The sequence below is a fragment of the Globicephala melas genome, chromosome 15 (assembly GCF_963455315.2).
Source record: "Globicephala melas chromosome 15, mGloMel1.2, whole genome shotgun sequence".
In the NCBI taxonomy this organism is placed as follows: domain Eukaryota; kingdom Metazoa; phylum Chordata; class Mammalia; order Artiodactyla; family Delphinidae; genus Globicephala; species Globicephala melas.
This window is the reverse complement of record NC_083328.1, coordinates 71,858,678-71,882,775: the sequence shown is the minus strand read 5'-3', so window position 1 is coordinate 71,882,775 and position 24,098 is coordinate 71,858,678. Positions and strand designations below refer to the sequence as shown.

Below are 24,098 nucleotides of genomic sequence, written 5' to 3'. Positions count from 1 at the left end.
TCTGCACTTCCCTCCCTCCTGCCGCGCTTGGGTCCCCCACTTGTCTTGACAACGGCCAGGCTTGTCACGGGGCTCCGTACAGCCCTCTCCACCCTCCCGGCTGCCAGCGTCCCGCCCCATTCCCTCCCAACCCCTGAGGGAGGAGGGGAGAGTGGGAGAGAGGAAGGGGGGTCGGGGAGGCCCGTCTTTATAAAGGCGGCTGGAACAGCGCTGCCCGCCAGACCCCGCCGCCTGGATCCCCTGCTTTGCCCGCCGCCCCACGTGACCGCGCCGACCACCAGCTCCACCTTTGAGTGAGTTGGGGCGCGTCCCCATCCACCCCCAGACCCTCGCCCGGCCGCGTGGTCTACTGAGCCCGGGGTGGGGAAGAGAGCCTCTGAAGGAGGGCGCTGAAACGGGGGGCACCAGGCAGAAGCCCGACGACAGGTATTTAGGACCTGGAGGAGCCGGGAGACCCGGGAGCCGGAGGTCGGGCCGGCAGCTTTCTCCCTTGGCTCCTCCGGCTCGGGGCCTAGGAGACCGCAAGCCACCCCCGAGGAATGCGCGTGCAGCCGTTCCCATGGTAACGTGCAAGCCGCGCCCGCCCGCCGCAGAGGAAGAGGGATGTTGTTGGGCGGGGGGCGGGGGGGGGCTTGGTCCCCGGGAGGTCCAAACTCGTCATGCGGTCGTTGCAAAAGCGAGCCGAGGAGGTCCCCTTCCTCTCCCCCGTGCCCCAAATCCTCTGGGAGCCAGAGCGCACGTCGCATGAGCCTCAGTTTCCGCGTCTGTCAAATGGAGGCAATGTTATTGGTTCCAAGTTCCCCGAAGAGCTATCTCAAGCTTAACGATCCCGGCCAGCCCCCTCTTTTGGTTGGCCATCCGAGGAGTGGGTTTTAGAGGCCCGGATGACTCCCGCGATCCCACCCCACCCCCAGGCCCGCTCGCCATGGCCCTCTTCGGGGCCCTGTTTCTAGCGCTGCTGGCAGGCGCTCAGGCTGAGCTCCCCGGCTGCAAGATCCGCATCACCTCCAAGGCGCTTGAGCTAGGTAAGAGTGGGGGCGGGCCGGGGCGGCTGTGGGAGGAGTCGCACCGGCAGGGCGTGCAGGAGCTAAAGGCCTCATTGCTGCTTCAGTGAAGCAGGAGGGTTTGCGCTTTCTGGAGCAAGAGCTGGAGACCATCACCATTCCGGACGTGCGGGGCCGAGAAGGCCACTTCTACTACAATATCTCTGAGTAAGTGGGGGCCGAGGGGGCGGGGTCTTGGTAGGGGGCGGGGCTTAGGAAATACCTACGGAGTCTCGAAGACAGGATGCCTGAGCGTAATGTGGGCGTGGCCAAATCGAGGAGGCTGGACTTAAGACACTGAATGAGGCCCGAAAAGATAAAAGCCTAGACTGCCTACAGAGGCGGGACCAAGGAGGTGGGCGTGGCCTAAAAATGTAGTAGCGACCGAGAAAAGTGAAGCCTAACCTGTGGAACTGAGGCTGGCCAAAGAGTTCCAGAGAGGCGGAGTCAAGAAAATTGCCGGTGGATGAGAGTGGGATGTAGGGCACCCGGGTGGAGCTAATGGGAGAGGTCAGAGGAACCAGAGATAAAGGCCTGTGGTTTAGGATAGTGGGGACAGGGTCTAGCAATCCCAGGGTGGGGAAGGGAAGGAAGACTTCTAAGAGAGGGGGTGAAGCTCACCTTTAACACCTGGGTCATGAGAAGTTAGTCTCTGACCCACCCAAGTCCAAGTTTTCGCCACCCAAGCACACGTTGGGTACGTGAGGGGCAATGGAAGAATTCATTCTACCCACGCCAGCTTCCCCAGGCCTGGACTGGAAGAGGAGGGAATGAATTTGCTGTGGTTGGGTGGGGTCCCCTTTTCTTGGTCCTGAATTTGACCCTGAGGTCTCCTCCCACAGGGTGAAGGTCATGGAGCTGCAGCTGACATCCTCTGAGCTCCATTTCCAGCCAGAGCAGGAGCTCATGCTACAGATCAACAATGGCTCCTTGGGGCTGCGCTTCCGGAGACAGCTCCTCTACTGGTTCTTGTGAGGACCCGGCACCCTCAGGGCAGTGGAGGGCGGATCAGGAGGACTGGGGGTGCTGTGGAGCTGTGGGCAATCCTTTAGCCTTTTTTTTTTTTTTTTTTTCTGGCTGCGTTGGGTCTTCGTTGTTGCGCGCGGGCTTTCTCTAGTTGCGGCTAGCGGGGTTGACTCTGTTGTGGTACGTGGGCTTCTCATCGCAGTGGCTTCTCTCGTTGTGGAGCACGGGCTCTAGAGCGCAGGCTCAGTAGTTGTGGCGCAAGGGCTTAGCTGCTCCGCAGCATGTGGGACCTTCCCAGACCAGGGATCAAACCCGTGCCCCCTGCATTGACAGGCGGATTCTTGACCACTGCGCCACCAGGGAAGTCCCCCTTAGCCTTTCTGAGCCTCAGTTTCCTCATCTGTACAATAGGGACAATCTTACCCAATTCATAGAATGTCTGGTACACTGTGCAGAAGTAAATAAAGTCTTATTAAGAGCAGTCATGATGTAGAGGGGTGGGGAGGAGGGCAGTGAAGACTTGGTTAAGCTCTAAGCCAGAGTGAACATTAACCCTCCCACCCCCACCCCCACCGCAGCTACGATGGGGGATATATCAACGCCTCTGCCGAGGGTGTGTCCATCCACACCGCTCTGCAGCTCTCCCGGGATCCCACTGGCCGGATCAAAGTATCCAACGTCTCCTGCCAGGCCTCTGTCTCCAGAATGCATGCAGCCTTTGGGGGAACCTTCAAGTAAGCCCCGTCCCCAAGCCCAGTGCACGCCATTTGAGACCCACAGCCCATCTGCTTAGTGCAACGCACAATGTGCAGGCTTGGGAGTCAGACTAACTGGGTCTAAATCTCAGCGCCACCACTTCCTGGCTGTGTGACCTTGGGCAAGTCGCTGAAGCTCTGTAAGATAGGGATGGTAATAGGACCTACTTTATGAGATGTGAGGACTGTTTATCTTAATCTATATAAAAATATTTAGAACAGTACCTGACATATAGTATGGGCTAGCCACTTAGATAAGAACCATTGAGAGGACCAGCATACACAGTGGTGTACTCGGGTGGGTGTGTACTTGGTTCTCAATAATAACCATTGAGAGGACCAGCGTACACAGTGGTGTACTTGGTTGGGTGTGTACCTGCTTCTCAATAATTGGTAGCTCTTACTACTAATAACAAAAATAATAACATAGTTCCAGGTTTGGGGCTGAGAAGGGGAATTTGTGCTGGTTCTGGAAGAGGGTGGGGGAGAGAAAATGGTGGATTTATTATCTGGTGTTGGTCAATTTAGTCAATTTTTTATTTATTCAACAAAGTGTATGCCAGGCCCTGAGGATTTAAAAAGGAGCACAGAGCCTGACTGGAGGGACAAAACATTTGTCATTGGGGCCTTGAGAGAGGGACCAAGAAAGTACTCTGGAGAAGGGAGGTTCAGAGGAGGGTAATCCAGGAGGACTGCCTGGAAGAGGAAGCATCTGCACCCAGACGGGGAAATACAGGACAGGAGTATTGAGGGTGTAAGGGAGGACATGAGTAAGCATATGGAGTTGAGGATGCTCAGAGGAGATTTGAGGAATTCTGGGTAGATTCATTTGGCTGGTGGGGGACAGGGTGGGAGAGGAGGTCTTGAGAATCAGCCTGGAGAAGGGGATTTGAGCCCAAGTCATGGAAAACCTCCACTAAAGAGGTGGTAATTTAAGTCAAAGTAGGGGTAATCCCCCCACCCCTCACCATCTCTGGATGCTGTGATTTCTCCCAGACCTGGGTTGGGGGTGGGGCAGGGTCTGGATTCACCTGGCCTCTCCCCTCCTCACAGGAAGGTGTATGAATTCCTCTCCATGTTCATCACCTCAGGGATGCGCTTCCTCCTCAACCAGCAGGTGTGGGCAGTGGCGAGTGGGGGGCGGTGTTGGGGGACAGCGGGGGTGGGCATGCCCTCTCTTTCGAAGACCCTGACTCTGGCCCCCACCTCCCAGATCTGCCCCGTGCTCTACCATGCAGGGACCGTGCTTCTCAACTCCCTGCTGGACACCGTGCCTGGTGAGTTGGTGCGGGTGGGACGGAGAGCTCTGGGCCCGGCCTTGGGTCTGGAGTGGGGCTGGGGAGGAGGCTGGGTGCGCAGCTATCAGGTAGCACCTGAGTAGGCCCCTTCCAAGCCCTGTGATGAACAGCCCTGGGTTCAAATGTGGCCTCTGCCTTCCTGCGTGACCCAAGGTAAGTACTCACTTCTCTCACTTGGTTTCCTTGCCTGGCTGAGGACCACTCCCCTGGGTTGCTGAGGGTTGACTGAGGGCATGGCTGTCAAGATCCTTAATATGTGCTTGCTGTTGGGCCCTCATTTGTGTTCATCACCGGGCACTTAATAGGAGCTCAATTAACGTGAATTCTCTTTTCCTAAGCTATGAGATCATCACGCCACATACAAGGGGCACAGGACAGGAAGGAGAAGGCAGGGGAAACCAATGAGAGAAGGGAATCCCTTGCCATCTTGTTTAGTGACTTGATGAAACCTATGTACTGATAGTAGTAGTAGTAGTAATAACAAAAACAACAACAACAACAACAATAATAATAGGGACTTCCCTGGCGGTTGAGTGGTTAGGACTCGGCGCTTTCACTGCTGTGGCCCTGGGTTTAATCCCTGGTCGGGGAACTAAGATCCCGAAAGCCGCCCAGTGTGGCACCCCCCCCCCAAAAAAAAAAAAAACACCACAAAATTCCCACAATAATAATAGCTAACATTGTTGTGCACTTCCTGCACACCAGGCACTAAATGCTTTCCACGTAAAACTAATTTGATCCTCATAACAACCCTGTGAGGGAAGTATTAGGATCACCATGCTATGAACGAGCAACTGAGGCCCAGAGAGCTTAAGCACCCTGCCCAGCATCACACAGCTTTGCGGGACTCAAGCCCCTCCCCGCAGTGCGCAGTGCTGTGGACGAGCTCGTTGGCATTGACTACTCCCTCGTGAAGGATCCCGTGGCCTCCGCCAGCACGCTGGACATGGAATTCCGGGTGAGCTGTCTGGCTGGTGTGTGTAACCAGACCCCCTCCTTCTCCCCTACAATGCTGGTTTTAGTTCCCTAAAGCACAGCTCTGATGCGGCCCCTCCATTGCAGGGGATGCGGTGGCTTCCCACTGGCTACAGAATCAGGTTCAACTCCTGAGCCTGGCACTCAGCCTTGTTCATCTTGTCTGACCCCAACTTTCTCACTTCATCCTGTTCCTCTGCAGCTACTAGTTCCAAAAAATGCCCTTCGCTTCCTACCTCAGGGCCTTTGCTCATGCTGTCTTCCCCCATCTTCCCGGAAGGAATTGAACATTCAGCTCTAACGCACACAATCTCATTTCATCCTGTCACAACCCTGTACATCAGGCAGTGACGTTATACTCATTTTAGGGATGTGGAGACTTGCTCAGGGAGGCGATGGCACCTGTCCAAGGCCACTCAACTAGTATGTGGCCATTACCATTGCCCCTCCCAGTGGAGTGCAGCAGAGTTTCAGAGCACAGACTCTGGAGCTAGAATGCCTGAAGGTCAGCTCCCAGCTCTGCCACTTACTGGCTGTGTGATCTTAAGCCAGTGGCTTAACCTTTCTATGCCTGTTTCCTAATACGTAAATGGAAATAATACAGTAAGAAAAGATAATCTCGGGACTTCCCTGGTGGTCCAGTGGTTAAGACTCCATGCTTCCACTGCAGGGGGCACAGGTTCGATCCCTGCTCAGGGAATTAAGATCCCACATGCCGCGTGGCAAGGCCAAACAATTAAGAAAAAAAAAAAAGAGAAGATAATCTCATGGGATGTTATGTGGATTAAAGGAGTTGGTCTAGGTAAGGGGCACAGAAGAATTACTGTGTATGTGTAGGCAGCAGCTGCCGTCATTACTACCATCTAGTCTCAAGGCCCACTCAAGTGCTACCTCCTCCTTGAACCCTTTGCTGAGCCTCCCTTCTCCAGTCTGATGGGATTGCTCCCTTGAAGCACTCCTGCTACCCTCCTTTCCATGCTTTTTAAGAAAAGTACCTGTTGAGTCCCCCAAGGACAGCAACCGGGTCCAACCCCCCACCATCCCCACAGGGCCTGGAGACATCTGGGTGCTGGGCTAGTCTGCCTTGGCCCTGACCCTGATCCTCCAACCCCAGGGGGCCTTCTTTCCCCTGGCCGAGGGCAACTGGAGCCTGCGCAATCGGGCGGTGGAGCCCCAGCTGCCCGAGGAAGAGCGGATGGTATACGTGGCCTTCTCTGAGTTCTTCTTCGACTCTGCCATGGAGAGCTACTTCCAGGCAGGGGCCCTGAAGCTGTCGCTGGTGGGGGCCAAGGTATGCCAGGGTCTGTCTGTGGGATGGGCAAGAGGGGGCCTGTGATGGAACTTCTGCCTTATCCCCAATTCCCTGGTCCAGGTGCCCCATGATCTGGACATGCTGCTGAGAGCCACCTACTTTGGGAACATCGTCCTGCTGGTGAGTGTCAGCGGGAGGTAGGAACCTGGCCAGGGGGGTGGGCACGCCATCCGCACACCGTGATGGGACCAGTGAGGCAAGTAGAGCCCCCAGTGGCAGCTGTGGAGTAGACAGAAGGCCTGGCCTCCTGCCTGTGGCCACATCTGCTCGCTTGGCCAAGCCTGTTTCCAGGTCTGTGAAGGGGGCTTCCTGCCCCCGCTCCGTCTCCTTCACGAAGCCATGATGAGGGTGGGCTGAGAACCCAAGCTCGGCCAGGGTAGGGGCTTTCACAGCGACAGATGTATTATCCTTTTTGCTTATCTTCGCTTGTTTAATGGGGAGTTAAATTTTTTAAAGAAATAGTTCAGTGATCATTAAAGGACCTGTCCTTGGTTCTTCCTTGTAAATGATGGAGCTGAGATTTGAACCCAGATAGGAATCTGTGTGATTCCAAGTCACCCTGCCTCTCTCCTCTATACTATGCAACCTCCCAGAGTTGTCATGAAGATTAAATGAATTAATACATTTGGAGCAATTACAACAACAGAGGAAGTGCTCAGTCAACACCAGCTGCTCTGAATGCTATCCTTGTCGTCATCATGATCGTGGCCAAGTGTTGTTAAGAGCATGGACTCTATTGCCAGACTGCCTGGGCCTGAGTCCCAGTTCTGCAACTAAATAACAACTTGGACAAGTTGCTTAACCTCTCTGTGCCTCAATTTCCCCATCTCACAAATGGGTGTAATTTAATACCTGCTTCACACAGTTATTGTGAGGTTTAAATGAGCTAATACACGTGAAGTGTTTGGTGAAAAGTAAGCACTTGGTCACTACACTGCCTGTAGAAGAAATAGCTCAGCAGTTTCAAGAAAAGAGATATGGCACGAAGCTTGAGATTTTTTTTTTGGCTACGCTGTGCGGCTTGCGGGATCCTAGTTCCCCGACCAGGGATTGAACCTGGGGCCACGGCACTGAAAGCGCCGAGTCCTAACCACTGGACTACCAGGGAGTTCCCTGGGATATTTAATGCAAAGAGACTGTCCCGGAGGAGTCTGGATTGGAGATGGGTCCTGAATACTGAGAACTCAGGAAAGCAGAAAGAGAAGGAAGGAGGCATTCCTAGAATGAAACATCCCCTTGTCTGAGCAAAGGCAGAGGCTGGACACAGTTCTGGAGGGTTCCAGAAGCCAGACCAGTCTTCCCATTTGTGTCTCTGGGCTCCCAGACAGTACAGCCACCCCCTCCTCCCCGGGGACTCAACAGGGAGGAGGACTTGACCCGTCTGGAACTTAACCTGTCCTCCCTGCTCTGTCCCCAGAGCCCGGCAGTGATCGACTCTCCACTGAAGCTGGAGCTGCGGGTCACGGCGCCACCACGCTGCACCATCAAGCCCTCGGGCACCACCATCTCTGTCACTGCCAGTGTCACAATCGCCCTGGTCCCACCCGACCAGCCCGAGGTCAAGCTGTCCAGCATGACCATGGTACGGACACCAGCGTCGGGGCTGTGACGGATCGGGGAGGAGGACTGCGGACACCCTTTGGGGCCGTAACACCACCCTCCCTACCTTCCTACACAGGATGCCCGTCTCAGTGCCAAGATGGCACTCCAGGGGAAGGTGCTGCGCACACATTTGGACCTGCGCAGGTGGGCGAGCCTGTAACCTCTCTGAGCCTCAGTGTCTTCAGGATAATCACACCTGCCCAAAAATACTGGGGAGCTAAAATGCAGTCATACCTATAAGCCACTGGAGAGCTGGGGTCTTGTTAACGCATAAAAAGTGTTTCATTTTAGTGTAGTTTCTCTGCATTCTCACCACCCAGAGCAGGTATTATGAGAGATGACCAAGCTGGCCCAGCAAGGTTAAATGACACACCTACAGTCACACAGCAAAGTGCATGGAAACATGGATTTTGCACATCTTCGCTCTGTGATCTTAAAACAAGTCACTTTATCTTTCTGAGCTTCGTTTCCTTCATGCATTAAATATAGAAAATAGTAGCACCTACTTTCCAAGGACGTGCCGTCTGACGTGGCAGACACTAGCCACATGTGGCTGTTTACATTTAATTACAATTAAATAGTTCCTCAGTTGTTCATTTCTATAACCACATGTAGCTAATGGTTACTGTGTGGACAGTGCAGATACAGAACATTTTACAGAAAGTTCTATTGGACAGCGTTGTTCTGGGGAGTTAAATGAGATAACGCAGGGTGAGGTTAGGAGTCTAGATTCTGGAGACAGGTTCTGCAGTTTGCCAGCTATGTGACCTTATGCAAATTACTTAATCTCTCTGGGCCTCATTTGCCTCCTCTGTAAAGTGCAAATTGTAATAGTGCCTGTTTCTTAGGGTTGTTATGAGGTGGCATTTTAAGATAGTTTAATAATATTTAACTTTTTAACATGCACAGTATCTGGCAGGGAGTAAGCACTGAAAGTTTTGCTAAATAAACGTAAACAACACATGTAAACCCATCAGCATAAGTCTAGCTTATAGGAGGTACTCCACAAATAAAAGGTAGCAGACTTGAAATTAAACAAACAAAAAAAACTGGAAAAAAAAGTAGCAGACTTGGAGAAAAGGCGACTCAAAGAGGGAAAAATGACTCACCCAAGGATACACACCTGGAAACTGGTAGAACCCCCTGGAAAGGTTTGTAGGTGTAACATGTAAGACTGAAACTCAGGGGCTTTGGGTGGGTAGAGGCCTGAGTGGCCTGGAGACGGTGGAGCTTCCAAGGGCTCGTGCCCACTGGACCCTTCTTTCTTCCCCACAGGTTCCGAATCTACTCAAACCAGTCTGCATTAGAGTCGCTGGCAGTGAGCTGGGAATTGGGGGGGGCGGGGGGGCGGGCCAGGGCTGGGATTGAGGTGGGCAGTGAAGGCGAGCCCACCCTCTACAGGCTGCCCTAACTTCCTCCCTCCTCCCCCCCCAGCTGATCCCACTGCAGACCCCTCTGAAGACCATGCTGCAGATTGGGGTGATGCCCATGCTTAATGGTAGGGCTGGGGGAAGTGAGGAGGGAGGGGGAAAGGACAGGGGAGCCAGGTGGGCCCAGATTGAGCTGGCTGTTCCCATCCACAGAGCGGACCTGGCGTGGGGTGCAGATCCCACTCCCCGAGGGTATTGACTTTGTGCGCGAGGTGGTGACGAACCACGCGGTGAGTAGGGGTGCGATGGGGAAGGAGGGCAGAGCCTTCCCCTCCCTCTACAGCTCTCGTGTGCCCTCCTTGACCTGATCCTAGCTTCTCCCTTATCAACTGCCTCTTCTTATTTTAATCTTACATCAGATTCGTCCAGCCCTTTGCACCGGCTGTGTCCTCACCTTGGAACACTCTTCCCTGATTCTACCCTCAGTGCCTACTAATCTTTCAGGTCTTAGCTAAGAGCTCATCTCCTCCAGGAAGCCCTCCTTGACCTCCACAGGCTGTGCTCCTGCAGCCTCTGTTTCAGCACCCTTCATAGGGAGTTATAAGAACCGCTCTGCTGCTCCACCTCTCCCACTAGATTGAGGCCAGGGACTCTTGTCTCCGTCTCTAAACCCTGCTCTCGGTAATGGAATGAAGAGACTCCCTTCTCTGCCTCCCTGCACAGGGTTTCCTCACCATCGGGGCTGACCTCCACTTTGCCAAAGGGCTGCGAGAGGTGATTGAGAAGAACCGGCCTGCCAACACCGGGGACCCCCTAGCACCCAGTGCCCCGCCACCCTCCATGGCAGCTGTCTGAGTCCTCAACCCCGACCCTCGCAGCTGCATTCAGGACTCCACCGTCTCTCATCCTCTCCCTCACCCCATCACAGCCTCTAGTGTCCTCTAACCCCCAGTGCCACAGAGAAGATGGGGTTTTAAGCTGTACCCAATTTAATTCCATAATCACAGTCAATCCATCAATTACAGTCCGTCCACCCTCCCCGTGGGCTGTCCTGAGCTCTGTTGTGTTCCTGGGATGCGATCAGTGCCTTGAGGGCATTCTTCAAGCAGGGAGTGGGCCAGGCCTCACCCCAGTGAGTTATAAAGTGCAAACTCCCCCCAGACTGTATATGTGAGGCGCTGGGGCCAGGTCTGGGATGCACAGGGCTGCGGAGACGGGTGGGGTCAGTTCTGGAGGCAGGGATCTGCCCCACAGGGGCATTTTGCATACAGGAGGACCTCCCTTCCGGCAGGAGAGGCTGGGAAGGGCTGGATCAGGCAGTGGGGGGCTGCTCCCATGGTCATCAGTATGGCTGCTTATTCAGGAAGCGGGAGAACATGGTGAGGGCAGCCTGGGGCTTGTCAGTGGGGACCATGTGTCCGGCACCCTGAAGGGCAAAGCTTCGTGAGATTCCTTCCCTGTACAACCCCTGCCCTTGGGTGCTTCCTTCATCCTACTGGACCCCTCTAGCCAGTGACCTTCCTGCTCCCCCAATCCATCTGTTTTTCCCATCTTCCCCCGAAAACTTGCCCTTCCACGGGCCAGATGGTAACCCAGCATAAAAGGAGGTCAGAAGGAAAGGACAGGTGGGTCCTGCCCCATCCCCCCAGCCCCCCTAGTCCTCACCAGGCCCAGGCCCTACCTTGATGGTAAGAAAGGCGATGTGGGAGAACTCCTTCACGAAGCCAGCGATCTGCTCTCCACTGTCCCCGTAGTCCACCAACCAGGGCCGGCGCTGTACCTCCATCTGCCCCACCAGGAAAGACTTAGCAGCCTGTAGCTGCCCCGTCATCTCTGCTCACAGCCACCAGCAAGACCTCAGGGGCCGGGAACTCCTCCAGGTTTGCCCCCTCTGTCTGCCAGAGCCATGCTGCACTACCCCTGTACCGGCCCAACCCCAGGGCTGGGACCCCGGGCTCACCTTCTGGTTGAGGGAATCCACAAACCACTCATCTCCCATGAAATTGCAGGCCATGTCCACATCTCCGTTGTACAGCAGGATCCGGTATTTCTGAAGCAGGGCAGGGGAAAAATGGGGGGTTTGGAATAAGCCCAAACCCCAGCCCTTCCCCAGTTCAAGCCCTACCCCTCAGGGAATTCAAGAGGCCCAGCTAAACAGCATAAACCAGGAAACGCTTGTGTTTTCTGACCACTTCCTACCTGCCCAGTGCTCTGCTAAATGCTTTCCCTATGAAGGTAGTAGATACCATCAATAACCCCATTTTATGGATGGGGAAATCAAGTCTCAAGATATATGAGAAACTTGCCCAGAGTCACCTGGCTAGTAGGCTAGTAAAGGGACTTGTACTCAGGCAGTCTGACCCCAGAGCCCATGCTTGAACCACTGTGCTGTACAGAACCTGGTCCTACCCCAGCTCTGCCAGTATCTCCTAGGTGACCTTGGACAAGGCCCTCTCCCACCTCAGACCCCAGTCTGCCTCTCTGTAACACGATCTGACTAGCTCTTCTCACCCTACGCTCCTTGGCTGACGCAGACCTCTCTGCCCCCTCCAGCAGAGCAGCGTAAGGTGGGGACAGAGCCAGGTTCAAATCCTGACCCTGCTGACCACAGGACCTAGGGCAAGTGACTTCACTTCTTGGAGTTTCAGCTTCCCCTGTCCCGAGTGGCGCCCTGAAGGAGCCCCCGCCTCGCCACACTGCTCCAGGGTCCTGAGGCTGCTGGTGGACCCAGCTGTGCTGGCCCCACTCACCTGTGCGGCCAGCAGCTTCAGGTACTGGGAACACATGGTTTGGTAGAGACGGCGGTACTGGATATTCACCAGGAAGCTGCAGGAGCACGCAGGCAGGAAGACCAGGTCCAGGTTGGGGGAGAAAAAGGGACAATAGATCAGACGCCCTCCCCTATCCCCTCCTATTCCCAAGCTCCAGCCTAAGAGGCAGATAGCTGGGATTCAGTCCCTCCTTGGGCATGTAACCTCTCTAGGACTTATCTAGATGGGGGGGAGGGACTGGAATTCAGAGGTCCCCAAATCTCCTCCATTTAGAAATGTACAGGGACACTTTGTTACAATGGCTGGGCTGCACTGGCATGAGTGCATAAGGGCTCGTGCTGACCAATCAGAATGGAACTGAGTGGCCCCTGCTGTGCCAGGCGTCACCCTCTTACTTGTAGGGGTCATAGGAGATGTGGGCAGCTAGGGTGGTACTGGAGTCAGGGAGGGGCTGGGGATGGGAATGTCTTTTTACTAAATACCATTTAAGTAATTGATACTTTAACAACCAATGTGGCTGCTTAAGAATGAAGTGGCTGGGACTTCCCCGGTGGTCCAGTGGTAAAGAATCCGCCTTCCAATGCAGGGGACGTGGGTTGGATCCCTGGTCGGGGAACTAAGATCCCACATGCCTCGGGGCAACTAAGCCGGTGCCACAACTACTGAGCTCGCACGCCTCAACGAGAGAGCCTGCATGCCGCAAACTATAGAGCCCATGTGCCACAACTAGAGAGAAGCCCATGCGCCACAACTAGAGAGAAGCCCGTGCGCTGCAACTAGAGAGAAGCCCATGCACTGCAACGAAGACCCGACACAGCCAAGGATTAAAAAAAAAAAAAAAGAATGAAGTGGCTGAGGGAATTCCCCGGAGGTCCAGTGGTTAGGACTCCTGCGTTTTCACTGCCAAGGGCTCGGGTTCAATCCCTGGTTGGGAACTCAAAAAAAAAAAAAAAAAAAAAAGAATGAGGTGACTGAATATCAGTCAACTTCGGGGGGGTCAGAGACCTTGAACATCCTATTGTACAATTCAGCCACACCCCAAACACCCTCTGTGTCCCCACTGAGAAACCGTAGCCAAAGGATCCCTGGGGACAACAGCCCGCCACCCCCCAGGCCACAAGCGGTCACAGAAACCCACTTGCACACGTCCCAGCGGGGCAGCTGCTCGGGGATGTGGAGGGCCTTCCGCACAAGAGGGTTGTTGAGGTAGGTGGAGGCGGCTGTGGTGTTGGTGCAGGGGGGGTCCAGGCGCACCTCTCCCGCAGAACGCAGCAGTGCCTGGGGGGGGCACAGAGGGTCAGGATCTTTGCTTCCCTGCCCTGTCCCTCCCCACCCTGCTGGGAGGTAAGCGTGGGCCCTTGCACACCTGATGCCACATCTGCTTGGGTGGCAGGCGAGTGAAGATGTTGCCCAGATCCTGGACCACGACAGTGTCCTTCTCGTACCTGCAAGTGAGGTCGGGGGATGAGTGCCTGAGCCTCCAGATGGGACTGGGGTTGGCCCAAGGGGCACACGGCAGGGCCCACCTTAGATGGCTGGGCACCCCCCCAGCACATGGAGCGTAGAGGTTGTAGACGTTGAGGCCGGAGCTGCCCACGATGTGGGACACTTCCTGAAGCTGCAATGATACCCCAAAAGCCACCATGCTTTACAGAATCCTGGCCTCCCCATGACCTCCCCAACAGCGCCCTAAGATTTATTGCTCTCCTGCTTCGCTTGGTCACTACCCTTTCCCCCCTTTCTTCACAGGCAGGGAAACTGAGGCTCAGTGGAAGGAATCTGCTAGTCCCGGGTCCAAATCCTAAGGCCTCTACTTCCTAGCACTGTGACTTCAGGCAAGCGACTTCGACACGCTTGGCCTCAGTTTCCTTATCTGGAAAATGTGCCTAATACCATCTCCCTTGAAGGAGACTCTTGAAGATGGAACAATCCACGCTGCCATAGCTGAGCACAGTCCTGGCACATCGCAGACGATGGATGAGTGAGAAGCCCTTTCCCCTCACAGGGAAGTCACAGGAAGTGGTGTGGGAACACATGCATACTCATGTGTCCCAGAGGACATCGAATTGCTGAAGGGTGCAGGATAGGAAACAACAGGGGGATGAGGGGGAGGAGTCCCCGAAGGGGATGTGGTCCCCTTCTCAGGATGGGGGCCGTCAGGGGTGACGGAGGGCAGGGGCAGAACCTCACATTGGTCACGCATTGTGGGTCTCTGTTGTCGTAGAAGTTACACTTGTTTTGAGAGCAGCAGTGGGTCTGGAGGGAAGACCAGAGCCTGTAGGAGATGAGTGAGATTTGCTGAGGCCCATGGTGGGCAGAGAAGGCGAACACCCCATCTTCTCAACCTCCCATCACGGCCTGGACCCAAGGGACCTAATCCCAGGGAACAATGACATTTATCACAGGGCGTGGTATGTAGCTCCCAAACCTGGCTGCCCTGGGCCATGCTGCAGCCCTCCTTCGTCCCTTTACACTCTGATGTCTATGCTTTGGCCTTTCAGCACCAAAACCTTTCTAGCAAACCCAGCCCCGCCTTCCGCTCATCAACCAGGGTAGGACCCAGGATATCATGTGCCTGGCGGACAGACCTGAGGTCCCATGACCTGCTGCGCCCCAGAGATTGCCCAGCGGTCCCCTCCCATACCTGTTTCCCAGAAGGCCATGGTAGTAGGCGAAATAGACCAGGGAGTTGTCATTCTGCTCATAGCAGGAGAGTCCATTGCCCACAGCCAGCCCCTGTGAAACACCCAGGGCGTTAGCTCATCTGGACGCTGAGGAAGAAGAGCCTCCCTTGACCCGCACCCAGACCTTCAGCAGTCTGGAAACTGAAACCCGGGCTGGCTTGTGGGAGTGGGTGGAGGCGGGGGAGGCCACTCAACGTAAAGAATGGAGCTGGCAGCTTGAGGAGTAGGTTCCCTGTTGTGGAAGGCACACAGGCCGGGGAGACGCCAGCTAGTGGCGGGAATGTTATGAAGGAAGACTGGGTTGGAATGTAGGCGCTGACCTGTTTGACCTTTGCTAACCACAAGGCTATGACCCCAAGATGCCTCCCTTCCCTCCTGCAGCCTCCCTGCACCTGAAGGTTCATGCTGGGGTCCTGCATGACCAACACTGCCAGGGTGGGGATGTAGATGCCAGCATAGCTCTCTCCCGTCAGGAAAAGCTCGTTGTCCTTGTATTCCGGGAAGAGGCGGAAGAAATCTTTAAGGGCTTCAAAATTGCTCTGGGCCACCTGGGGATGGCAGGATGGAGGGAATCGGGAAGTGTTAGTGTTTGAGCTAGAAAGAATCTCAGGGATAATGACACCAACCCATCCTGTTTGTACAACAGGTTGTGACTTGTCCAAACCACACCACCTAGCACACAACAGAGCCACGGATGGACTCCAAGGGCATGCTCTTTCTCTCCCCGCATCATGCCACCCAGCAAGGCTGGGGCACGTGGGCAGGCAGCGGACTCACCTCGGTGTCATTGGTTGCATAAGACTTGTCATCGGAGTAGGAAAAGCCCACCCCAGCTGGGGACTCGAGGTATAACACATTGGCAATCTACAGGGGAAGTGGAAACGGGCTAAGGAGGGCTCCCCACCCCATCCCAGTGCCCAGACACCCCCACAGGACCCACAGAGGCGGCGATACCAGGTTCCAGGAATAGGGGTTGTACTCCAGAGTGGCACCATCTGGCTGGATCTGCGGAGGAAAGAGATGGCTAAGTCCCGAGAGCCAGCTGGGGGTAGGGAAAGGGCCACCGTGCTGAGTACTGTACAATCGGGCAAAATCCCCGAAAGGTACTAATAGTCAAGCCAATGGTACAGATGAAGAAACTGAGGCTCAGGAAACGGACACATCTTCAGAAGATCACAAAGTCCTTTTCTCCTTCTTCCCCGCTTCTTTCCTTTGGGAACTGTCCCCTCCCTGCCCCTTACCAGGGGTTACCGAGCTGCTTTCCACTCACCAGGAAGGGGCCGTGCTCGGTGAGGAGGCCGTCTAGGGAGCTACAGCCCGGCCCTCCATTGAGCCACAGCACCACAGGGCTGCTCTTGGGATCCTTCTGGGACTCCACAAACCTGGGAGGGAGTCAGGCTAGGATGGGTGCAGGTGGGGGGAGGGCTCCTTCCAGCCCTCCCTGCTCCCAGCCTCCTTCAGGGGTCTTAAGAACACCCCCACCCCCACCCCCACGCCCAGGCTTCCCTGGTGGCGCAGTGGTTGAGAATCCGTCTGCCAATGCAGGGGACAAGGGTTCGATCCCTGGTCCGGGAAGATCCCACATGCCGCGGAGCAACTAAGCCCGTGAGCCACAACCACAGAGCCTGCGCCCTAGAGCCCGCGAGCCACAACTACTGAGCCCACGAGCCACAACTACTGAAGCCCGCGCGCCTTGAGCCTGTGCTCCATAACGAGGGAAGCCACTGCAATGAGAAACCCGCGCACCGCAACGAGGAGTAGCCCCCGCTCGCCGCAACAAGAGAAAGCCCGCGCGCAGCAACGAAGACCCAACACAGCCAAAATAAGTAAATAAATAAAACAAATTTATATTAAAAAAGAGAACCCCCCCCTCCCTATCATCTCCGCCGGTGGGCATCGCAGTGTCCCTCCCAACCCCGCCCTGGAAGGCAGGGCTGCAGACCAGTAGTGGAGGTGCTTGGAGCCGGAGCCTCTGAGGTAGCCAGAGTACTGGCGGAAAGACGGCTGCTTGGTCAGCCCTGGCAGGTACTGGATCTCGTCCTGGTCGGGGGCTGCCTCGCTTCGGGGCGCCCAGGAGAGCAGCAGCAGCAGGAGGAATGGCGGCGACAGCGCGGCTCGGACCATCTGCGGCAGGAAGCGGGTGCCGGCTGTTTACTCGCTCGCTAGCTGCTCAGCCGCCCCTGGGGAAGAGCTGGCGGCTCATCAGCGAGGGAAGCCCAGGCCCAGTCCCAGCTCCCACCCGCTGAGCTTCCTCCGCCGCGCCGCGCCGCGCCCCGCCCCGGGGGCTCCTGGATCCCTTCCAACCTCCGGGATCTCTTCCAGCCTCCGGAGTCCCCTCACCTCTGCTGCCTCGCGTCCTTGCTCTCCCGGAGGTGGCCCGCGACGGGAAGTCATGTGTACTCCGAGTCACGTGTGCTCCAGCGTCACGTGACAGTCTTCCTCCTGCCCATCCCGCCCCCACGTCCTCGAGCACCCGGAAGACGGAGGGGGCGGTGGCGGCGGCGGTCAAACAAGGTGAAGGTCCGTAGGCCTCGCAGGTCGTATCCCGGGCGCCGGCGGTCAGATGACCCAGGTGTGGATGGCCAGAATCCCCCAGCCTCCCGGGGACTCCGTTCTAAGCGGGATGGCTGAGCCAGCGGCGCTAGGACCCCTGGGCAGAGCCTCGGGGAAGGGAGTCAGGGGGGAAGTACCTTACATGGTGGTCACCATCTGAGCCCGCTGCCCAAAATAGCCCCCGGCGCCCGCTGGCCTGCCTCATGGCTGCTGCCTCCGACCCCGTGGAATTGGGTGCGCCCTGGGGCCCCGCGCGCCCCGAGCCCCCTCCCACCCGCTTCCACCCGGTACACGGTGCCAACATCCGCGTGGACCCCTCCGGGACGCGGGCCACACGCGTGGAGAGCTTCGCCCACGGCGTGTGCTTCAGTCGCGAGCCGCTGGCCCCCGGCCAGGTGTTCCTGGTGGAGATCGAGGAGAAAGAGCTGGGCTGGTGCGGGCACCTGCGCCTCGGCCTGACTGCGCTGGACCCCGCCAGTCTGGCCGCCGTGCCCGAGTTTTCGCTGCCCGACCTGGTCAGCCTCGGCCACACCTGGGTCTTCGCCATCACGCGCCATCACAACCGCGTGCCCCGGGAGGGCCGCCCGGAGGCGGAGGCGCTGGCCCCCAGCTGCCCCCCAGCCCTCCTGGTGGAACCGCATCTGTGCATTGAGCAGTTTCGCATTCCCCGCGACCGCCTGGTGGGCCGCAGCCGTCCCGGGCTGTACAGCCACCTCTTGGACCAGCTCTATGAGCTGAACATGCTGCCTCCGACTGCACGTCGGAGCCGCCTGGGCGTTCTCTTCTGCCCGCGCCCCGACGGCACGGCTGACATGCATATCGTCATCAACGGCGAGGACATGGGCCCCAGCGCCCGGGGGCTGCCAGCCGCCCAGCCCCTCTACGCGGTGGTGGACGTCTTCGCCTCCACCAAGAGCGTGCGCCTGGTCCAGGTCGAGTATGGCTGTAGGTATCCCACAGCCTGGGCAGCGACCCCTCCTGGCCTACTGTTGGGACAGGAACCTGCTAGGGCTCCTGAAACAGGTAGCAAGGCCTTGGTTTGTCCAGCATTATTGTAGAAGCTGGGGAATCTGACTTCAGATTCTGCCTCTACTTGTGATCTTGGACAAGTCACTTTCCCTGGCTCTGGGCCTCAATTTACCCATCTTGGCTGTGATTGATTAGGATGCCCTCCAACTCCCTTTCTGGCTTTGCCAATATTTTCTGCATTAACCTAGGGCATGAATTCTACACCGATTTTAGATTTTGGTCCTCTTTGAGAATTATGTGCTCTTTTATTAGACAAATGCTCATCGATTTGGGCATACCAGTTTAAAGGCATCACTTTTAAACCCCATGTGAGAGCTTCTTAATCCTGAGGTCAGGTTCATGATAGCCCTGTTAAGCCTTTTATTTATCCATCTGATGACATTTTACGAATACAGTGAACGAGAACCCTCTCTGTGTCGGGCCTGTGCAGGAGGCTGGGGGTTGCACAGGTAAATCAGATGCCACCCCTGACCCCAGAAGCTGCTAAGCGAGGGGGAAGGGAGCAGGATGGGTGCTATAATGGAAATAGGGCTGCAGAACTGGGAAAGTGTTGCGAAAGAGGTGCTTATCTCAGTCCTGTGAATAGCCCCATGCCAGGCTGGGCCTGGAGAGTGAAGGGACTTGCCCAAGTCAACGACAAAGAGGGGACCAAGACCTAGATCTAGGTCTCAGCCTCGGCCCAACCCTCCCGTTCCTTTTGCCTTTGACAACCTTCTTTCCACAGTGCCGTCCCTGCAGACCCTGTGCCGCCTAGTGATCCAGAGGAGTGTGGTGCACCGGCTGGCCATTGACGGGCTCCACCTGCCCAAAGGACTTAAGGATTTCTGCAAGTATGAGTGAAGGCCTGCAGCCACCCTGGAGCAGGGCCACGTGAATGCATCCTGGCCCCAGAGGTGTGGCTGCCCTGAAGCTGGCCATACTGATACTAGCCAGGATGGAAATAAACACAGTCGTTGCTGATGCTGATCCTTGGAGGGTCTCCTTGCCCCTGAAGCCTGTGAGGGGCACTTCTTTTAGAATCACTGGGGGTCAGCAGGGTAGACGAGAGAATGAGAGCATTTTGACATCACCTAGACCAGTGGTTCCTAGCCTGGCTACTCATTATCTGGGATACTTAGATTGCTGGTGCCCCAGATGCCATCTCTGGAGATTCTCATTTGATTTGTCAAAGGATGAGGGCTAGACATTGTTTTTGTAAAAGCTCCCCTAGAGATTCTAAGGTGCAGCCAGGATTGAGAAGCATTTCCCTAGAACAGAGGTCTCAGGTTTGGCACATGTTATAACCACTTGAGGAACTTTGAAAAAATACTGCTCACTGGGATTATGATTTAATTGACCCTGGGATAAGTCTGGGCATCAGGATTTCTAAAAGCTTCCAAGAGCATCTAATGTGCAGCTCGGGATGAGAACCAGTGCCCTAGACCAAGTACTTCATTTCACAGATGGGAACCTGAAGCCCAGAGATGGGAATGTATTTGTCCAAGGTCACACAGCAAATGAATGAATGCAGAGTATTCCTTCTCTCACCCTACAGGGCACAAAGCATCAGACTCCTTGAATTGTATCGCTGATCATTTGCTTCCATACAAATGATCTTACTTGACCCTCATAACTTCTGGTGAGGTAGTGGGCAGTCATTACCCGCATCTTACAGCTGAGGATGTCAAGGAACAAAACTGTCCAGGTGACTTGCCCAAGGTAAAGGCAAGAACCTAGAATGCCCAGTTCCTGGTCCAGTGCTCTTTTAATCCCATCCATTGTCATGTACACGTTCTAGAATGAACAGGTCAATGCCGTGAGCTGGGTTCCAGGTGTAAAAGGGAGGGACTATGAGGTGACATTCTAGAAGGGCGGAGAGGGTAGGACAGAAGGCAGATGCCTGATCCCTCACAAACAGGGGCTTCAGAGCAGCCATGTCCTATTTCATGTCTCCACAAACTCATCCAGGTCTTCCGCCTTCCGGCCAAGGTGAGGCGGGGCTCCTGGAACTGGAGGGTGTACTACAACTTCCCCTGAGAACCTGCTTCCTGGCTCTGGGGAGGTGGAGGTTCTGCTGGGCATTTTTGGGCTGGACCTGGAGTCAATTCTCTTGGAAGAAAGCTATTCCAGAAGTCCTTGCCAATAGCTACCCACTTGCTCATTCATTCATTCAGCAAACACTTCTCCATCACCTGTCTGCATTAGAGACTGACTGGGGCTGTGGCTATGAGTAAAACCTAATTCCCAACCACTGGACAGCCCTCTTGGGCTGGTCTTAATTGCCCCTGATCCCAGAGCTCTGCTCCTATGCCCTGCCCCTCAGGGCCTCCTCCACAAAGAGACCAAGAATAACATTCCATCCCATTCCTGTCTCTGCAGGTGGGGCTGCTTCTCTGGGCTCATCCCTTGGCCTCTATAGTCCTGTAGAGCCAGTGGTGGTGGCCTCTGGTGGACAAGGCCCACTGAGCCAGAAAGCTGAGCAGGCGACACCAGTGCCTGAAGTGCCAGAAGCCAGGGGCTGCCCTGGGGGGGCTCGCTGGGAGCCACTGCAGCGGAAGGAGTACAGCCGGAACTGCCACAAATTCCCCCACGCGAGGCAGCCGGAGCGCCTTGGCTGGGAGGATGGCTGCTCCAGAAGCAGAGCTCCCTACCTGGGCAGCCCCAGCAGGCCTGGGCCCCTGCTGCTGTGTGGGCTGCCCTCTGAGACAGGAGGGAAGGAGGCTGGGCCCCAGCCCGACATCTGCATCCTTACCTTGGCCATGATGATCGCTGGCATCCCCACCGTGCCTGTCCCAGGCCTACGGGAAGAGGACCTGATCCGGGCAGCTCAAGCTTTCATGATGGCCCATCTGGAGCCAGCGGGGGCTGTGGAGGGGGCACGGTGGCCCTAGTGAGATCCCGGAGGGGCCAGCCTCCTGGCTCCTGCTTGTAGCGGGATGAAATAGCACCAGACACATAGGGTGGCTTCTCCGTATGGTTTTTGGGCAGGCAGGGTTGGTGGGTGTCTATGGCAGGGATGCGGATAGGGTGGTGGTTTGAGCCATTCTAACAAACACCAGCGCATCAGGGCCCGGACCCCAGGAAGTTTCCAGAAACCGTTAAGCCATGCCATAGGTCTTGTCAGATTGGTTACAATAAAAATTACCAAGGTAGGAGGCCCTGCTTGGAGAGTGGAGGCTTTTTTTTTTTTTTTTGTGGTACGCGGGCCTCTCACCGCTGTGGCCTCACCCGTTGCGGAGCACAGGCTCCGGACGCACAGGCCCAGCAGCCATGGCTCACGGGCCCAGCCGCTCCGCGGCATGTGGGATCCTCCCGGACCGGGGCACGAACCCGTGTCCCCTGCATCGGCAGGCGGACTCTCAACCACTGCGCCACCAGGGAAGCCCTATGGAGACTTCTTTTTGTACTGTTTTGGTACTCGATCAAAAGTTCTTGTACAAAGCCCTAGGCAAGGTGACTTTTCCTCTTGCCTTTTGTTTCTCACCCTGCTGAGGACAGGTGATAGGACCACAGGCAAGGAAGGAAAATTAACTCTTACTTGAGCACCCACTGGGCATCAGGCCCATTACATGCCCACTTAACCTATAATCTTACCAGTGCTCTGCGGATCTCCATTTTTACAGATGAACAAATTGAGGCTTAGAGAGGTGACGTGACTTACGTCACATAGCTAGTAAAAGGCAGCACCAGCCCTCAAAAATCAGACAGGGAAGATACCAGGATTTGCATGTAATGTCAGACTCCAAAGTCTATTCTTTCCATAGTATTTCCTAAACTGCTTTCTACAAGACAAAAAACTAGACAAATGCTAAAACAGACAACATTCAACTTTAATGACCTCAGGATGGGGCAGGGTGAGGGACAGTGAGGCTGGGAGCCTGGCTGAGCCGCTGCCTCTGGGGGCCTTTTCCTCTGTGGGTGAGGTGTCAGCTCATGACTGGGGAAGCTGTTACCAAGTCCCGACCCTTGATCTCCACTCAGTGTCTTATCCCTTATCTTACAGCAGGGGTTACCTGTTTTTATAAAGCCCTTGAGCTAAGAACGGTTTTTACCTTTTGAAAAGGTTGTTAAAAAGGGGGAAAAAAAAAAAAAACCCACACAACAAAAACAAAGAACCAGGAATATACAACAGAGGCTCTACGTGGCCAGCAAGTCTAGAGTATTCACTAGCGGGCCCTTTATGGGAAAGGTTTGCCGCCTCCTGTCTTAGGGAACTAGACACATTGTAGGTAGCAGGCTGCAGTGGAAGAGAAAACCTTTGTCCTTCTTCCCTGGAAGGAGGGCCCGTGGAAGTACGACTGTGTGAATGTGTGTGTGGGTGTGTGTAGGGGGGGTGTGAGCACATACTTTGCGGATGAGCACCTCTGGGCGTCGGGCGTAATCAGAGTTGGACCTGCTCGTAAGGGCCGATCCAGCTGTCGGCCAGCTCGCGCAGGGTGCTGTACCGCCGTTCAAACTCCTCCTGACTGCAGTGCTGCAGGAGCTGACCCACCTCCTCCGTGAGGAGTGCCACGGCCAAGTGCTTATCCAGGGTCTCACTCCACTTGCTGCCCACAATGTCACCGAGGCTGGCGGCACAGCCTGCCGTCCACTCAGCTGGCAGCATGTCTGGCTGGAGCACCTGGCGGCGGGCACTGAGCATGGTGAGGATGTGGCGGCAGGGCAGACGGAAGGCCTGGTTAAAGTAGCAGCTGCAGCTGGCCGGGGTCTGGGGCTGCACCCTATGGGTGTCCTCCAGGATCTGTATGTTCACCTTTTCGGAACCAGAGCCGATGAGGTGCATGGATTTCTGGACCACGGCAAGCTCGCCCAGGCAGAGCTGGGCGGCCGGCCCCGTGCAGATGGCATTAAGGGAGTATTGGATGCGGGCTTCTACCAACTGTTCCACTTTGGGGCTTTCGGGGCTGCCATCCGAAGGGGGATGATTGTTCGGGGGACTCAGGCCCAGGCTGAAACTCGCCTTGTCTCCTGAGTTCTGCTGCAGGTATTGCAACAGGGCAGTCATGCCTTTTTCCACAGATGGGGTGGTGCCGAAGAACTGGCTGAGGACGTGGGCGGTGACCTCCAGGCCCTGGAAGTAGTGGCTGCTCTCCGCTCGGCTTCTCCAGCGGTGGGCCAACCAGATGCGGTCATTGAGCAGCCAGTGCGAGTGGAGCTCCGGCAGCTGGGCCGGCGGGATGCAGGTGCTCAGGAGTGTATACAATTTCCTCAGGTTTCCAGCTGTGGCCGAGCACATCGTGCTCTGCAGGGAGGTCAGGAGGACCCTCTCCACGGGCTGTTCGAGGGACAGTTGATAGAACTTGCCCTGGAAGAACTTACAGATGTGGAAGGCTGAGAGCAGGACCTCAGCTGTGGGGAACTCCATAGCGAGGGTGGGCAGCAGGAGGAAGTGGGGATCCACCAGGATGGTACAGACTCTCTCCCATGCTGGGTTAAACTTCTTGAATACCTGGAGCATCTGGGCCAAGCCTTCAGCATCCTCCTTGGCAGGAATGGCGAAGTAGACTGCCCGGGCAAGATGACCCTCCAGCTGCACCCGAGGTCCATCCACCAGGAAGGTATATAACACCTTGCCCCCTGGGTTATAGGTCCGGTGGATAAATAAGATTTCAGGAAAATGGGCAAAGACTCCCTGCATAAAGCAGCTTTGATAGTTGAGGGCATCTAACTGGGCAGTCTTGCTAAGCTGACAGAGCAGCAGAGGTGGGCTTGGGTCCTCAATCAGGAGCTCATTCAGCATTGTCAGGGCCATGGGGGAGAT

At 55.8% G+C, this 24,098-nt stretch overlaps 5 protein-coding genes across 9 annotated transcripts in view; 3 read left to right on the top strand and 2 right to left on the bottom strand.

Moving 5' to 3' along the window:
* CTSA (cathepsin A) overlaps window positions 1-17,371 on the bottom strand; it is a 34,466-nt gene extending 17,095 nt beyond the window's left edge. The window contains exons 1-15 of one of the 4 annotated variants that reach the window (XM_030848714.3): window positions 17,117-17,371; window positions 16,719-16,900; window positions 16,047-16,158; window positions 15,731-15,781; window positions 15,554-15,640; window positions 15,169-15,324; window positions 14,737-14,828; window positions 14,283-14,367; window positions 13,619-13,710; window positions 13,459-13,537; window positions 13,231-13,370; window positions 12,072-12,147; window positions 11,282-11,371; window positions 11,003-11,107; window positions 9,075-10,747 (exon numbers count right to left, since the gene is read on the bottom strand). In XM_030848714.3, the coding sequence (XP_030704574.1) occupies window positions 10,664-10,747; window positions 11,003-11,107; window positions 11,282-11,371; window positions 12,072-12,147; window positions 13,231-13,370; window positions 13,459-13,537; window positions 13,619-13,710; window positions 14,283-14,367; window positions 14,737-14,828; window positions 15,169-15,324; window positions 15,554-15,640; window positions 15,731-15,781; window positions 16,047-16,158; window positions 16,719-16,900; window positions 17,117-17,170 (1,485 nt within the window). In that variant the 5' untranslated portion in view covers window positions 17,171-17,371 and the 3' untranslated portion in view covers window positions 9,075-10,663. Of the gene's footprint in view, window positions 1-9,074; window positions 10,748-11,002; window positions 11,108-11,281; window positions 11,372-12,071; window positions 12,148-13,230; window positions 13,371-13,458; window positions 13,538-13,618; window positions 13,711-14,282; window positions 14,368-14,736; window positions 14,829-15,168; window positions 15,325-15,553; window positions 15,641-15,730; window positions 15,782-16,046; window positions 16,159-16,718; window positions 16,957-17,015; window positions 17,041-17,080 lie in introns of those variants that run through there. The other 3 variants (XM_070043542.1, XM_070043541.1, XM_070043543.1) reach the window with 3 other exon arrangements.
* PLTP (phospholipid transfer protein) lies at window positions 149-10,359 on the top strand. Its single transcript, XM_030848712.2, has 16 exons — window positions 149-293; window positions 915-1,025; window positions 1,112-1,211; window positions 1,886-2,014; window positions 2,588-2,743; window positions 3,818-3,881; window positions 3,978-4,041; window positions 4,929-5,020; window positions 6,152-6,328; window positions 6,410-6,469; window positions 7,767-7,931; window positions 8,028-8,095; window positions 9,227-9,269; window positions 9,386-9,449; window positions 9,535-9,611; window positions 10,045-10,359. Exons 2-16 carry the CDS (start codon window positions 926-928, stop codon window positions 10,174-10,176), a joined length of 1,491 nt encoding a protein of 496 aa, XP_030704572.1. The 5' UTR covers window positions 149-293; window positions 915-925; the 3' UTR covers window positions 10,177-10,359.
* Window positions 16,730-20,217, top strand: NEURL2 (neuralized E3 ubiquitin protein ligase 2). Of its 2 annotated transcripts, none has more exons than XM_060284334.2 (2): window positions 16,730-18,261; window positions 19,083-19,257. In XM_060284334.2, exons 1-2 carry the CDS (start codon window positions 17,533-17,535, stop codon window positions 19,110-19,112), a joined length of 759 nt encoding a protein of 252 aa, XP_060140317.1. In that variant the 5' UTR covers window positions 16,730-17,532; the 3' UTR covers window positions 19,113-19,257. The 2 variants fall into 2 exon arrangements, with proteins under 2 accessions (XP_060140317.1, XP_030704578.1); XM_030848718.3 differs by having other exon boundaries at window positions 16,739-18,274; window positions 19,083-20,217.
* A 51-nt stretch (window positions 20,218-20,268) lies between these two features.
* Window positions 20,269-21,507, top strand: SPATA25 (spermatogenesis associated 25). Its single transcript, XM_030848719.3, has 2 exons — window positions 20,269-20,326; window positions 20,717-21,507. Exons 1-2 carry the CDS (start codon window positions 20,272-20,274, stop codon window positions 21,226-21,228), a joined length of 567 nt encoding a protein of 188 aa, XP_030704579.1. The 5' UTR covers window positions 20,269-20,271; the 3' UTR covers window positions 21,229-21,507.
* Window positions 21,508-22,146: 639 nt separating this feature from the next.
* Window positions 22,147-24,091, bottom strand: ZSWIM1 (zinc finger SWIM-type containing 1). The gene has a single exon (XM_070043789.1). It carries the CDS (start codon window positions 24,087-24,089, stop codon window positions 22,719-22,721), a length of 1,371 nt encoding a protein of 456 aa, XP_069899890.1. The 5' UTR covers window positions 24,090-24,091; the 3' UTR covers window positions 22,147-22,718.
* Between the last annotated feature and the right edge of the window lie 7 nt (window positions 24,092-24,098).

Excerpts from the sequence above, each read along its gene's own strand:
- PLTP (XM_030848712.2), top strand. The coding sequence starts at position 926 with ATGGCCCTCTTCGGGGCCCTGTTTCTAGCGCTGCTGGCAGGCGCTCAG. Across the intron at positions 1,212-1,885 it reads TTCTACTACAATATCTCTGA|GGTGAAGGTCATGGAGCTGC; the intron begins GTAAGTGGGGGC and ends CTCCTCCCACAG. Across the intron at positions 9,612-10,044 it reads AGGTGGTGACGAACCACGCG|GGTTTCCTCACCATCGGGGC; the intron begins GTGAGTAGGGGT and ends CTCCCTGCACAG.
- NEURL2 (XM_030848718.3), top strand. The coding sequence starts at position 17,533 with ATGGCTGCTGCCTCCGACCCCGTGGAATTGGGTGCGCCCTGGGGCCCC. Across the intron at positions 18,275-19,082 it reads GGTCCAGGTCGAGTATGGCT|TGCCGTCCCTGCAGACCCTG; the intron begins GTAGGTATCCCA and ends TTCTTTCCACAG.
- SPATA25 (XM_030848719.3), top strand. The coding sequence starts at position 20,272 with ATGTCCTATTTCATGTCTCCACAAACTCATCCAGGTCTTCCGCCTTCC. Across the intron at positions 20,327-20,716 it reads TCTTCCGCCTTCCGGCCAAG|GTGGGGCTGCTTCTCTGGGC; the intron begins GTGAGGCGGGGC and ends CTGTCTCTGCAG.
- ZSWIM1 (XM_070043789.1), bottom strand. The coding sequence starts at position 24,089 with ATGGCCCTGACAATGCTGAATGAGCTCCTGATTGAGGACCCAAGCCCA.